General features: G+C 38.5%; 1 protein-coding gene across 1 annotated transcript in view; it reads left to right on the forward strand.

The window, feature by feature from the left end:
• RGS21 (regulator of G protein signaling 21) overlaps positions 1-14,148 on the forward strand; it is a 28,361-nt gene extending 14,213 nt beyond the window's left edge. Inside the window, exon 4 of the mRNA XM_005897387.1 lies at positions 13,945-14,148. Coding sequence (XP_005897449.1) covers positions 13,945-14,148 — 204 coding nt within the window. The remainder of the gene's footprint in view (positions 1-13,944) is intronic.
• The last annotated feature ends 1,471 nt before the right edge of the window (positions 14,149-15,619 follow it).

The following is a 15,619-nucleotide window of genomic DNA, read 5'->3' on the forward strand; positions in this document are numbered from 1 at the left end:
AGGAAAAAACAGCAAAGCAACAAATGATTAAGTGGAAAAATTTTAAAAACAGATGAAATTGTTTGCATTATATCTATTTTTAGGATTTTTATTTTTCTTTCCTGTTTCTTTTGGGGGGGGCACACAATGCAGCATGCAGGATCTTAGTTCCCTGACCAGGTATCAAATCTGTGCCCTGTGCACTGGGCGTGTAGAGGCTTAACCACTGGACCAGCAGGGAAGTCTTTGTTGTTCGGTTGCTCAGTCGTGTCCCAGTTTTTGCAACCCAATGGGCTGCAGCATGTCAGGCTCCCCTGTCCTTCATTATCTCCTGGAGTCTGCTAAAATTCACGTCTATTGAGTCAGGGATGCCATCCAACCATCTCATTCTCTGTCATTCCCTTCTCCTTCTGCCTTCAATCTTTCCCACCATCAGGGACTTTTCCAATGAGTCAGCTCTTCGCAATTGGTGGCCCAAGTATTGGAACTTCAGCTTCAGCATCAGTCCTTCCAATGAATATTCAGGGTTGATGTCTTTCAGGATTGACTGGTCTAATCTCCTTGCTGTCTAAGGGACTCTCAAGAGTTTTCTCTAACACCACAGTTCGAAAGCATCAATTCTTTGGTGCTCAGTCTTCTTTATGGTCTAACTTTCTCATCCATACGTGACTACTGGAAAAACCATAGCTTTGACTAGATGGACCTTTGTCAGCAAAGTGATGTCTCTGTTTTTTAATATGCTGTCTAGGTTTATTATAGCTTTTCTTCCAAGGAGCAAGCGTCTTTTAATTTTATGGCTGCTGTCACCATCTGCAGTGGTTTTGGAGCCCAAGAAAATAAAGTCTGTCATTGTTTCCAGTTTCTCATCTATTTGCCATGAAGTGATGGGATCAGATGCCATGATCTTCATTTTTGGAATGTTGAGTTTAAGCCAGCTTTTTCACTCTCCTCTTTCACTCTCATCAAGAGGCTCTTCAGTTCCTCTTCGCTTTCTGCCATAAGGGTGGTATCATCTGCATATCTGAGGTTATTGATAGTTCTCCCAGCAATCTTGATTCCAGTTTGTGCTTCATCCAGTCTGGCATTTCGCATGATGTGCTCTGCACATAAGTTAAATAAGCAGGGTGACAGTATAAAGCCTTGATGTACTCCTTTCCCAATTTTGAACCAGTGCATTGTTCCATGTCTGGTTCTAAAAGGACATTGTTATAAAGGTCCTAAATGGTCAGGGAAGTCCTTGTATTATATCTAAAAGTTGATAATGATTGAATAGTACTGAGGAAGAATATTGAGATAAGGCCTTCTTCATTTATTTTTGGCTAGGCTGGGTCTTCACTTCTGTACAGGCTCTTCTCTAGTTTTGGCGTGATGGGGATTACTCTCTGGGTGTGGTGTGTGGGCTTCTCACTGTGGTGGCTTCTCTTGCTGCAGAGCACAGGCTGGATGTCACATGGGTTTCAGTATTTGTTGTGCAGGGGTTTAGTTTCTCTGAGGCATGAAGAATCTCCCCAGATCATGGATCAAACCTGTCTCCTGCATTGGCAGGAGGATTATTTACCTCCGAGCCACCAGAGAAACCATGCCTTTATTTTAAATAAGGTTAATTTTGAGGATTCCTTGGCGGTCCAGCGGTTAGGACTCTGCACTCTCACTGCCGAGGGCTTGGGGTTGGAGCTCTGATCAGGGAACTAAAATCCCACAAGCCACACGGTACACCCCACACACACAAAAATAAGGTTAGTTTTATAATCCTGAGGGAAAAGAGAGACCTCTGAATTCTTGGCAGAGAGAAACCCATGGCACTATAGGCATTTCTTGATATTCTCAAAATGGCAGTTTTGTATCCTCCATTTTATATTCCTATTTTCTCAAAATGGTAAAGAATCTGCCTGCAATGTGGGAAGCCTGGGTTCAATCCCTGGGTTGGGAGGATCTCTCGGAGAAGGGAAAGGCAACCCACTGTAGCATTCTTGCCCAGAAAATCCCATGGACAGAGGAGCCTGGTGAGTTACAGTTCATGGGGTCGCAAAGAGCTGCACACGACCGGGCGACTAACACTTTTCTCTTTGCATTTTTAAGTGTTACTTCCACAATGAGCTGATGCTATGTTGAGTCTTGGTCCTGACCCACAAGTTGCTGCTTGTCAACAGTGCCCCCAAACTATAGAATCACCGCCAGATATAAAGTTTGCTTATTTATTAATTTCCTAAGTTTTTGTACACTAATCAATAGTTAGTGGTCTGTTACATACCAAGCACCATGCTGATGCAGCTATGAAAAAAGACCGAGTCTCTGAATAAATCAAGCTAACCATATTGGTGGGAAGACTCTAGTTTTAAAAAAAAAAAAAATTAGAATAAACGTTCATGGATGTTGTGATAGGGAAATACAGGTGATGTGGTCACTGTAACTGGAAAAGTCCAAGTCTAAGGGATCGGGAAACATGTCTCAAAGGAAGTAATTAGTGAGCTTTGATCAGAGATGTGAATACAGAAGGAAATAAGACAACACGGAAGGATGGAAGGATGATAGGAGAGGAAACGGAAGAAGAGTCTAGCAGAGCACCAGCTGGTGGCTAGAAGGCTGGCCCAGTAGAGGAAGAAGCCTAGTTCTGGGTGCCTCCAAGCATAAGTGGAGCCAAGGGCATGTTCTGATTCCTAGTGATTTCTGCATCTTTGTTTATTTCCTCTTCAGCTCAAGGGATCTCTTAAAAAGGAAGAGAGAGAGTGACAGAGAGAGACAGAGAAAAAGAAAGAAGAGGACGGGGAGGAGGAGGAAGAAAGGAAGAAAAGCAGAGATAAAGAAACTCTAAGCCGCACACTTGCCCAGGGCTTTTATGTGGACTATCTGACTCGATCACCATGCACTCTGTCTTAGGCACGACAATCACCCACCTTGTACAGGTGAAAAATGAACTGAGGCTTAGACAGGAAAAATGATGAGTCCTGCAGTCATTAAGATTCACAGATCGTAAGGAGGGAGGTCTTCTGCCCTTGCTTTTACATTTTAATTTCCTTCCTCTAGATCTTCTTTTAAATGTTCTACTTATTTTAAATGTTCATGGCACAGCCTGGGAACCTCGATGTTTGCACTGAAGGTGAAAGCAGAAAACTATCTCGTCACATAGAGTCTATCTTCCTTTCTGTCAGAAGCTGTATTTCTCTCCTCATAGTCTCTCTATTTTGTATAACTTCTTAAACTTGTAAAGCAAAGAAAAAAAAAGTCACAGGCGCATCTCATTTAATAGCCTGTGGTATCATTTTGGCCCTCGGAAAAAATGACTACTGCCTTTCAACTCTAAAACAAAACGCTCTTTGAATTTGCACACATCCCTGTCCCACTTAATCTTGGATTAGCGTGTCGGGGTTCCTCACGGAAACCTGTCCATCTTATTCTCTGTCGCCTGCTCCAGATAGCACTTGCTGCGTACATCTATTTTTAGCAATCCGTATCCGTCAGGCTTTTATACATTGATTGCATACGTTTGATTTCTTTTTTTTTCATTTCTCTTGTCCAATTTAGAGTGTCAGTGCTGCCTCCCAACTCATGTCATTTATTTCTGTCCTTAAAACCAACTGTGACAAAGGATACACTCCTGTGCAGAATGGATTCCCTCTTGATGTTATAAACTTGGCTATTCTCAACTTTCATAGTAACCCTTGAGACTATACCTCAGGATATTCATGTGCCTTTAATGATGCCAAAAACGAAGTAATACTAGAGGTGTTAACGGTGATTAAACAGAATTATGTAGCCAAAAACATGATTATAGGCAACTTTAATTTGAATAGTAATTTTTAAGCACTGCTGTGAATGAGGTTGAGGAGGCTGCCTGCCCCATTTGAGTAAGGCGCTTTCCATATGCATGCACACACTCTTTGCATAATGACCATCTCCTGCTACACTATACATACTAAATGAGGGAAAGGCAATCTCATTTGAATGTGAGAGTTCGACTGAAAACTTCTCATTCAAATTATGTAAAAATATATAAAGCACAGTCTAGGGTCACGGGAAAGCCAAAAGGTACAGTTTCAAATGCATTCTTCCTGCTAAAATAATTTGTTGGAAGCCAAAAGAAGTTAAAACTGTTGTCATAGAAAAGAGGAATTGGCTTGCATAACTTGGAGTTATCAAAATCACCTGAGCATTAAACTATCCCTAGCTCATTATAATAAAATCATTTTTTAAACAACAATGCAAACCAGAGGCACTCATTTTAATGCAATGGATTGTTGTCAATGTCAGCTGTGTCAAGGCCTTTTCAAAAATGACAGGATTTAAAAGTCGCTAAACAGTTGCAATGACATCTCAGCTGTCATTCTGTGAGAATCATAAGCCTATGTTTTGTTTTCTGAGATTGGCAGTGCAGCAGTCTCAGAGAGCTAAGATAATTCGTGACCTTTGGAAAAATAAGGAAATTAAATGTCTTTCTCAGCATCCTTGAAACTTGAGTGTATCCATAGAAACAAAATGCAGTGACTATTCCCATGAGTAAATAATATAGATATAACTCTCTTTATTTCATCAATCGATATGCCATTCAGCCCCTGCTCTGGACCTACTAATCTGAGCTACTCAGCTGAGTCTAAGCTTCACCCAAGGTCCAAGCAGCTCAGGACGGCCTCAAGTCCACACAGTTGAGAGGCCTGCATCTCTAGAGGGTTACCTCCTATCAGGGTGCCTGCTTTCAATCTACTCCAATCTCAATATCTCCTCTGTGCTTACTTTTTGAGATGGAAATTGATACAACAACTTCCCCAAAAATCAAACTTGAGATGAGTGAACAATTGGAGATGCAGTTGGCAGACATGAACCTCAAAGTGATCATATTAAAGGAATGTATGTATCAAAATATATGCTAGGCTGAATATTTTCACTTTTGTCTTGATACTAAAATTTCAGGGGACTCAAGAAGAAAAGACAGGGCGTTGTGGGTAGAGTGCACTCAAACCTTATTCAGACTGACTCCTTGGGACCATTTAATGACACGTATCACGCTCTCTTAACTGAAACATTAACTTCAGTTGGCTTCCTGTACTTAATTTCTTCCTCTCTTACTGACAATTCTTTGCCAATTTCTTTTACTGTTCCTACCTATAGCCCAGCACATACTATCTTGAGGGGAGGTGGTTGTCATCTATTTTCTGCCTGCATTTACTCCCCAGGGGATTTCTTCCAGTCTCTGGCTCTAAAAGGGCATCTCACACTTCACTACAAATCTGAGTCCTTATTTTCTCCTCAAACTTTTCTCTGAGTCTCTCTGTCTCAGTGAATGGCAATTCCATTCTTTTTGCTCTGGCTGAATAATTGATACTCATCCTTGGTTCTTCTCTTCAGCACTATATCCAATCCATTGACCCTTTGTCATCTCATTCTTCAGAATATTTCTAAAATCCAGTCATTCCAAAAAAATGTTGTTGCTTATCCCAGTTCATAAATATTAAGTTGCAGGCTTCATCTATTCTACATTCTAAGTATCTCTGAAATCTATACATTTCCCTCCATTCTCTGTGAAATGACCCAGCCTAATCCTCCATGACTAACCACCTGAATTTCTGGTATGACTTACTAATTTTTCTGCCCTTTATCCACAACTAGTCATTATATCCCATAGCAGCCAGTAATATGTTTTTTCAAGCACATGTGTTTACATTACTTAAAAATCTTCTTGTTGCTTTCAAGTTAATTAAAAATTATTTAAGAAGACCTATAAAAGTCTATGTGATATAGACCTTCATGCCTTTTCAAGCTGTTGCTCCTTTCACTCTGAAAACCTACTGGGCTTTTTCCAGTTTTCCCTCCATGGCCAAGTGCCTTCCATAATCTTCTATACTCATGATAATACCTTGATGATCAGTTTACAACCTCATTTCCTTTAGAAAGACTTTTTTTTTTTTTTTTAAGAAGGTAGCTTCTTCCCTTTGGATTATTTTCTCAAAATCTGTCTTCTTGATTGACTCTCAATTATTTTTATATGGTCAGATCTTAGCACAATTCCTAAGTAACCATTCAATGAAATAATTTAAATGAATAAATTATAGAAATTTACTATAAAACAACCACTTTTTCAGATGAGGTCTTTTTTTATTAAAGAAAAATAGGGACAATAATACTATCCATCTTATAGGTATGTGTGTGTGACATACAGTAGCCATATAAAGACTTAGCACAACAGTAGTAATATTTGATGAATATTAACTATTATTATTTACAGTTAAAATAATCTTCTTTAAATGTCCTTAGGATTATTTTAGAGATAATGTCATTGCTTAAATATTTTTAAACAGGAGATGACAAAGTCACCAAGGAAAATAATCCAGGGAGAGAAGACTGGGCACGGAACTTAGACGATGTCTGACTCCTCTGCTCATATGTTGAGGTACAGGTAGAGAAAAAAGAATCAGGGAAGAAATAGGGAAAGATAGCAGATAGAAGACAGGTTAATTCCATGCCACAAACTACTGAATTCCCTTTATAGTGACAAATTTTCTCCTCTGATTATCAGACTGAATACTTAATATTGACAGAAGCCACTGTGTCCAAACCTGTTTAAATGAGAAATCAAATTTCTTAAATTTTTGAAATCAAAATAATGTATGATGATAAGGAAATCATAGTGACACTCTTTCTGTGATCAAGGAAGGATTCTTGGAGGATATTCAACTTCAGCTAAATCATAAAGGGTTGAGGATAATCTGTACAGAATAAAGTTGTGGAGGAGAGAGGGACTTTAGATGGTAAAGCAGCATAAACAAGAGCTTTAGAAAGAAAATTCACTCTGGGAACAGAAAGTAGATGAACTTCTGTTCATCTCTGGATGTCACCAAAGATAAGTAGGAGGTAATTTCAAAACAACATTTGAAGCCCAGGTATGAGGAAGCTCAAATGCAAGGGTAAGATGTTTAAATTTTATATTATAGAAACTAATGGTTGTCGACTGAACATTCATACAATGAAAGTGATGTTTTGGTGAAACTGAAAGATGATGTTGTGAAAGTGCTGCACTCAATATGCCAGCAAATGTGGAAAACTCAGCCATGGCCACAGGACTGGAAAAGGTCAGTTTTCATTCCATTCCCAAAGAAAGGCAATGCCAAAGAATGTTCAAACTACCAGACAATTGCACTCATCTCACATGCTAGTAAAGTAATGCTCAAAATTCTCCAAGCCAGGCTTCAGCAATATGTGAACCATGAATTTCCAGTTGTTCAAGCTGGTTTTAGAAAAGGCAGAGGAACCAGAGATCAAATTGTCAACATCCGCTGGATTATCAAAAAAGCAAGAGAGTTCCAGAAAAACATCTATTTCTGCTTTATTGACTATGCCAAAGCCTTTGACAGTGTGGATCACAATAAACTGTGGAAAATTCTAAAGGAGATGGGAATACCAGACAACCTGATCTGCCTCTTGAGAAATTTGTATGAAGGTCAGGAAGCAACAGTTAGAATTGGACATGGAACAACAGACTGCTTCCAAATAGGAAAAGGAGTATGTCAAGGCTGAATATTGTCACCCTGCTTATTTAACTTATATGCAGAGTACATCATGAGAAATGCTGGGCTAGAAGAAGCACAAGCTGGAATCAAGATTGCCAGGAGAAATATTAACAAACTTAGATATGCAGATGACACCACCCTTATGGAAGAAAGTGAAGAAGAACTAAAAAGCCTCTTGATGAAAGTGAAAGAGGAGAGTGAAAAAGTTGGCTTAAAGCTCAACATTCAGAAAATGAAGATCATGGCATCTGGTCCCATCACTTCATGGGAAATAGATGGGGAAACAGTGGAAACAGTGTCAAACTTTATTTGTTGGGCTCCAAAATCACTGCAGATGGTGACTGCAGCCATGAAATTAAAAGATGCTTACTCCTCAGAAGAAAAGTTATGACCAACCTAGATAGCATATTGAAAAGCAGAGACATTACTTTGCCAACAAAGGTCTGTCTAGTCAAGGCTATGGTTTTCCAGTGGTCATGTATGGATGTGAGAGTTGGACTGTGAAGAAGGCTGAGCGCTGAAGAATTGATGCTTTTGAACTGTGGTGTTGGGGAAGACTCTTGAGAGTCCCTTGGACTGCAAGGAGATCCAACCAGTCCATTCTGAAGGAGATCAGCCCTGGGATTTCTGTGGAAGGAATGATGCTAAAGCTGAAACTCCAATACTTTGGCCATCTCATGCAAAGAGTTGACTCATTGGAAAAGACTCTGATGCTGGGAGGGATTGGGGGCAGGAGGGGAAGGGGACGACAGAGGATGAGATGACTAGATGGCATCACTGACTCGATGGACGTGAGTCTGAGTGAACTCCGGGAGTTGGTGATGGACAGGGAGGCCTGGGGAGCTGCGATTCATGGGGTCACAAAGAGTTGGACACGACTGAGCGACTGAACTGAACTGAACTGAACTGAATGCTGTCCACTGTGTGTACAAGGGGAGGGATCAACTAAGAGAAAAATTCCACAGTTTAAGAAAAATATTATGTTATACAAGATTAAACTGGAGAGTTGGAGTGAGAAAGATAAACTGGTATCAAAGGGACCTGGAGAGAAATTATCATTGCCTTAAAGAGGCCCTACAGCCTCTGATAAACTGAAAGATCCCTCAGTTATACAAGGCAGTATTACCTGTTACCTGCCACAGAGATTCCTTTAGTCGAATGAGTCTGCGCAAAATGGATCTCTAATTTAAATGCACTTGTTTTATTCATTTGAAAAAAGCCATGTATTCAACACTGAGTGTGAAAAGAATTTAAGAGCTATTGAAAAAGACTTGGGACTTAATTCTGGAAATTATAGCATTAATTTACTCATGGAAGAATGCAGTGGCCAAAATAATATCAAATGGCAATTGGTGAAGTTTGAGAATCATGGCTGTGGTTTCTAATGTTCTGGTAATATGCTGTCCTTTTTTAAAAAAGACATTTTAATGACTCAAAGGTACACTTACATTTACCATTATTTATACCATAGCTAAAGTTAAATTTATTTACTTTAAGTTTGTGATTTTTAATTTATATTACCATTTATAGATTTGTTTGGAACCATTTTAAATGTAGTAATGCTTATTTTAAAGGTACTATTAAATATGTGAATGTTTACACTAAAAAAAAATAAAACAAAATAAACGGAAGAGATAGGAGTGGATTTAGAAAAGGCAGAAGAACCAGAGATCAAATTGCTAACATCTACTGGGTCATAGAAAAAACAAGAGAGTTCCAGAAAAACATCTATTTCTGCTTTATTGAAATGCCAAAGCCTTGGACTGTGTGGCTCACAACAAACTGGAAAATTCTTAAAGAGTTGGGAATACCAGACCACCTGACCTGCCTCTTGAGAAATTTGTACACAGATCAAGAACAGTTAGAAATGGACATGGAACAACAGACTGTTTCCAAATCAGAAAAGGAGTACATCAAGGCTGTATATTGTCACCCTGCTATTTAACTTAGATGCAGAGTACATCATGTAAAATACTGGGCTCAACGAAGCACAAGCTGGAATCAAAATTGCTGGGAGAAATATCAATAACTTCAGATATGCAGATGACACAAACCTTATGGCAGAAAGCAAAGAAGAACTAAAGAGCACCTTGATGAAACTGAAAGAGGAGAGTGAAAAAGTTGTGTTAAAACTCAGCATTCAAAAAACTAAGATCATGGCATCCAGTCCCATCACTTCATAGCAAATAGATGTGGAAACAAGGGAAACAGTGACAGATTTATTTTCTTGGGCTCCAAAATCACTGCAGATGGTGACTGCAGCCATGAAATTAAAAGATGTTTGCTCCTTGGAAGAAAAGCTATAACTAACCTAGACAGCATATTAAAAAGCAGAGACATTACTTTGCCAGCAAAGGTCCATCTAGTCAAAACTATGGTTTTTCCAGTAGTCACGTATGGATGTGAGAGTTGGAATATAAAGAAAGCTGAGCACCAAAGAACTGATGCTTTTGAACTGTGGTATTGGAGAAGACTCTTGAGAGTCCCTTGGACTGCAAGGAGATCCAACCAAGTCAATCCTAAAGGAAATCAACCCTAAATATTGATTGGAAGGACTGATGCTGAAGCTGAAGCTCCAATTCTTTGGCCACCTGGTGTAAAGAACTGACTCATTTGAAAAGACCCTTATGCTGGGAAAGACTGAAGGCAGGAGGAGAAGGGGACGACAGAGGATGAGATGGTTGGAGGGCATCACCGACTCTATGGACATGAGTTTGAGCGAGCTCTGGGAGTTGGTGAAGGACAGGGAAGCCTGGGGTGCTGCAGTCCATGGAGTCGCAGAGTTGGACACGACTGAGGACTAAACTGAAGGAGTGATAAATAAAAAGAGCATTGTGAAATTACCAAGAAAAGGTGAATAAGGAAAGTTCTATATATAGATAGAGAAAGAGATCAGAGGGAAAAAAGATTTGTCAGAGATGATTCTTAAGTTTCCAGCTTGAACAACTTCGAGAAAAATAATGACATTTATAAAAACATGTGGGTGTGATATTTTGTCACTGACATTAAAATGAATTGCCAAGACACATCTTCCTAAGATTACTGATTACCTCCTGGGAACAGTGTCTCTGCTCATCACTTAGATATCTATAGCTGATGTTGGCAGCTTATTGGTAGGAAAACAGGCAAATCAGAAAAGTGAGAAGGGCAAGTCAGACGTACAAACTTAGTATATTTGAACAAATAATATTAATTACCAGTGATATATTGAAATGAACATTTCTGCTTAAAATGCTACCGTGATTTTTAACAAATGTAGAAGCCTTTTTCACTTTATTTATACAACACACATGTATTGAATCCTTACACTGTTCAAGGCATAGTGAGGGATAGGCAAAATGTAAATATAATGTAAGTAACACAAAGTCCCTTCACAGGTCAGAAAAAGGTGAACTTTACAAGGTAGATATTATTTGAATGTAACTTTAAGGACTTCCCTGGTGGCTCAGACTGTAAAAGCATCTGCTTATAATGCAGGGGACCTGGGTTCAATCCCTGGGTCAGGAAGATCCCCTGGAGAAGGAAATGGCAATCCACTCCAGTACTCTTGCCTGGAAAATCCCATGGACGGAGGAGCCTGGTAGGCTTCAGTCCACAGGGTCTCAAAGAGTCGGACACCACTGAGTGACTTCACTTTTTCACTTCACTTTTTCCCTGGTAGCTCAGATGATAGAGTCTTCTCCAGTGTAAGAAACACAGATTCCATCCCTCAGTTGGGAAGATCCCCTGGAGAAGAGAATGGCTACGCACTCCAGTATTCTTGCCTGGAGAATTCCATGGACAGAGGTGACAGTCCATGGGGTCACAAAGAGTCGGACACAACAGAGTAACTTTCACTTTAAGGACATAAAAGACTGTGAAAGACTTAGATGAGGAGTGGGTTTCAGCTAGCCTGGGATGGTCAGGGAAAATATTCATTGGTAACAATGTACATGAATTTGAGCAAAGTCTGGGAGATAGTAGAAGACAGAGAAGCCTGGCATACTGCAGTCCAGGGAGTTATAAGGATTCAGATACTACTTAGCGACTGAACAACAACAGCAACAAAATATAAGAAATTTGAGGGTAAGAGTCTACCTTGGTGGTGACACAGGGCACACAGAGAGGAGAAAAAGTATATAGGTTTGGACCATATTGTATTGGTCATGAATGCCAAGTTCAGGGCTTTGGGCATTTTAAATAGGGAATAAGGAGCTATTGCAGGCGTTCCGTTCTGAATAAAATAATAAGGCAGCACTCTGCACACACTGTCCCTGCTATCAATGAAAACTCAGCCAATGAATGAATGCCTAAAGGAGTTATCTTGGTATATTTACCATTATGGGGAATATAAAGTTAAACAAATTGCAGATGACACCATTGAAGAATTAATAGCGCATTCAAAGAGGAAATGGGCAATCTATATTCTCATACCCTAGCAACACAAGATAGGATATGAAAAAGATTCCACTATATGTCGAGAAACTCCTACAGAATCTTGAAAATACCCACTACTCTTTATTCCCACTATGGAAATCAGGAACTATACCAGATTCATGGCATGCTATCATGTCATCTCTCTGTTCAAAAACCCTTCAGTGTCTTCCCACTGCTTCTAGTAGAAAGATAGGAACCCTTTACCACAGCAGATAAATCCTACAAGACTTGACCTGTACCTCCTCTCCCAATCTCCCCACAGGAACTCTATCACCCCCTGCACCACCACCACGCAAACACAGAGGCTCTTCAGAACATCACCAATTTGTTCTTGCCTTGGGGACTCTGAATTTTTTTTTTTTTTTTTTTTTTTGGCCAGAAACCTTCTTCCTCAGATTCTTAGGGAACTGGTTCCTTCTCATTCTTCAAGTGTAAATCTAAAATAACACTATAGAGAAAATATATAGTACTTTCTCCAAATATAGAAAGCATCTTGTAATCAATGATTATATGGATCATCTCATTTTAATTTTTATAACAACTCAGTCAAGAATGACTGGGCTTAAAGATGAAAAATAGCTTGGTAACCCAGGTTACTAAGGTCATAAGCGTCAGAGTACAGATTGGAAAACTATCCTATAATCTTACTACTACTCCACACCATCTTTCTGTGTAAAGAAGCAGAAACTGATTATAGATTTTGAAGCCTTGGAGGACTTTGCAGAATTTCATCTGGAACTTTGATGCAGGAACTGAGAGGATGATCAAAGAAATAAAAACAAGGTGTAATCTGAATCCCCAAGTAGCTGAAATCCCTAAGAAAGAAAATATCAGTGAGCAAATAGCAGCCTTTGATGATTCTTTTCAAAATATTTTTTTCTTTTTACTAGAATAATAATATTGAAATAATTTGATATCACTTATCTCATTGAGCCCTTAAAAGACTTCAAGACATTATTATTATCCTTTTTTACACTATGGAAATAGAAAATTAAAGGAAACTGTAAAACTTGCTTTACTCATGTGAACAGCAAGTAAGTAGCTAAGAAATTTGATTGAAGGTCTGTCTGCCTATCTTTTAACTTCAATGAACATAAATTGTCACTTACAGTTTTTCACCAGACCCCCAATTTTTAGCATTTTACGGTCTCCCTCATTTTGCCAAGAGACATAATTCTATGCAACAAATAATTTTGACTGCCTATTATAGCAGCAGCAGCACCTGCCTTTGGTGAGCTTTGAGTTTTAAGATTCACATCTCTTTGATAATTCACGAATATTTTCAGTTTAACTGAAAAAACTTGGAATAGAAATTTTCTGCTTCTCAGAAAGCATCCTGGAAATGGGTAGAACTGGACAAGAATTTCCATGAGGTTTGCGGCATTTGTGTATTTGCAGGTGTGTTGTGTTGCAGTATAGTAGATCTCTATTAGACCTTGCTGAGAATGCTTACTTGTGGTAGTGCTAAGGGGGCAAGAACGTACATACGCACATCTGCGCGGGTGTATGTACATCCCATGGGAGGCGTGGTGTTCTGTGAACAGGGGTAGAGTGTTAGGTGGTCCATTTTGGCAAACAAAAAGAAACACAATTTAGGATAAAAAGCAACATTATGAGAAACAACACCAGGAGTTATGGAGAAAGGGAATGTGCTGGTGAAGGCCAGTTTAGTAAATTCTAATTACTGCTCTGCCTATAGAAGAACATTTCAGGTATTAATGCCAAAGTACTAGAAAGAAATAAAAGATGGTAAGCAAAAAGAATGTGAGGTCATAAAAATTCTTATATGCATCTCCTTTGTCATTTTTTATAATCTGAAAATAAGGTTTGACCTCTGTTTGCTGTCAACGCCAACCCTCTCAACCCAGGTAAAGTAATTAAACAAAGCATGTGTTCTGCATTTCAGAAAATGAATGTGTGACCTTTCTGTTGTTTTGCATAAGATTAACTTGATGCTTAAAAAAATTCAGATCATATGTGGATCTCCCATCTGTATAGACCATGCAGTCTTTATGAAACTAGTCTAATGTGATGCAATTTATTTCCACAGATTAACATTGACTTCAGTACCAGGGACCTCATCTCAAAGAATATTGCAGAACCAACTCTCAAATGTTTTGATGAAGCTCAGAAGTTAATCTATAGTCTGATGGCCAAGGATTCTTTTCCTCGATTTCTAAAGTCAGAGATTTATAAGAAACTGGTAAATAGCAAAGAGATTGGAAATCATAAAAAATGGCTCCCTTTCTTGTAAAGAAGGTAAATGATAAGCTAACAATCAGATTATAATTTGGAGGGAAGAAGTGATAGGATAGATCAGCTCAATCGATAAACTTCAAGGCTAAAATGTTTTAAATATACAAACACAATGTAAGTTTTTTTAGGATTTAGAAAACATGCTTTACTTCAGTAGAAAAATATGTTATATCTGAAGCCTGAATGTTTAAGTCACTTGTTTAGAATGTGTTTATTTTATCAGGTACTTAAAAATCTCTTACTGGGAGAGTACAAAGAAAGTTTATGGAGATATAATACACTCTTAAACCATAAGTGGATATTCTCATGACATTATAAATTCAGGAAACTATATATCTTCATGTTGCTGCATGGGAGACTGTTTAGCATCATACAGATAATTTTAAATACAATTTGCATTATTCAAAACTTCACTTTTGTAAAAAGAGAAATTCTGAACCGAAACACAACCCTTCGTTTAGTATATCAACTATTTCTTTGCAACCAGGATCTGCTACATAATGATGCAGTGGTTATCTAAACTGCTATGGCCCTCAGATTAATGACAAAGAAAAAATGGCACATATATATATATACCATTGATTAAACCATCAAAATAGATCACTTGGTTTAATTCTGCGGCATCACACAGGCATATATGAAATGGGCCTTGTGGGTAAGAAGGATTGATTTTCTTAGCTCAATAAAAATATAAAGAAAAGAGGAGGAATAAAGAGGATGGATAAGTGCATATATGATGAGCTGCACAGCAGTACCTATCCCATAAAACAAAAAAATACTGCAACATTATCTACTCAAAGAAGTATGGAGTTAAGCATTCTCTCCTTCAGCACTGTAATTTGTTTATAGAACTCAAAGAGATTTTCAAAATGCATTTCTTTTGAGATGTTCCTACATCATACTCTTTCTACATGTAAATGTCCTCAGTTTTGACTAACTCTGCAACCCATGGACTGTGGTCCACCAGGCTCCTCTGTCCATGGGAGTTTCCAGGCGAGAATACTGGAGTGGATTGCCATTTCCTACTCCACTACGTGTAAACATTCCATGACAATTTTGAATACTTTAATGTCAATATGAGAAGCTATAAAGATTCAATAGATCTTCCATGTTTCCACTTCCATGTTTTCACGGGTTTACTTAACTTTGTTGATATGTCTATTTTACAGATTATTTGAACATTAGAAAATGGAGGAAAAATAGCAGGATTTGTTTTATGTTTCCACAGGCTATTCATTTGATAAACAAAATTCTGTCTACTCTTTATCTTTAAAAATAAACATTTAAACACATGCAAATGGAGTGTTCCCTGGATACTTGCAAATTCTTTAAAGGAAAACATAATGAACACTGATTGTGAATATTCAGTGTTCCTTAAGCAGCACTTAATGGAAAAGAGATATACTCTGCAACATTTATTTGGAAGGTCCCAACCTTAATTTATCCTGTATTTAAAGAGGAAATTTAAA

Source organism: Bos mutus, chromosome 16, assembly GCF_027580195.1.
Source record: "Bos mutus isolate GX-2022 chromosome 16, NWIPB_WYAK_1.1, whole genome shotgun sequence".
NCBI lineage: Eukaryota > Metazoa > Chordata > Mammalia > Artiodactyla > Bovidae > Bos > Bos mutus.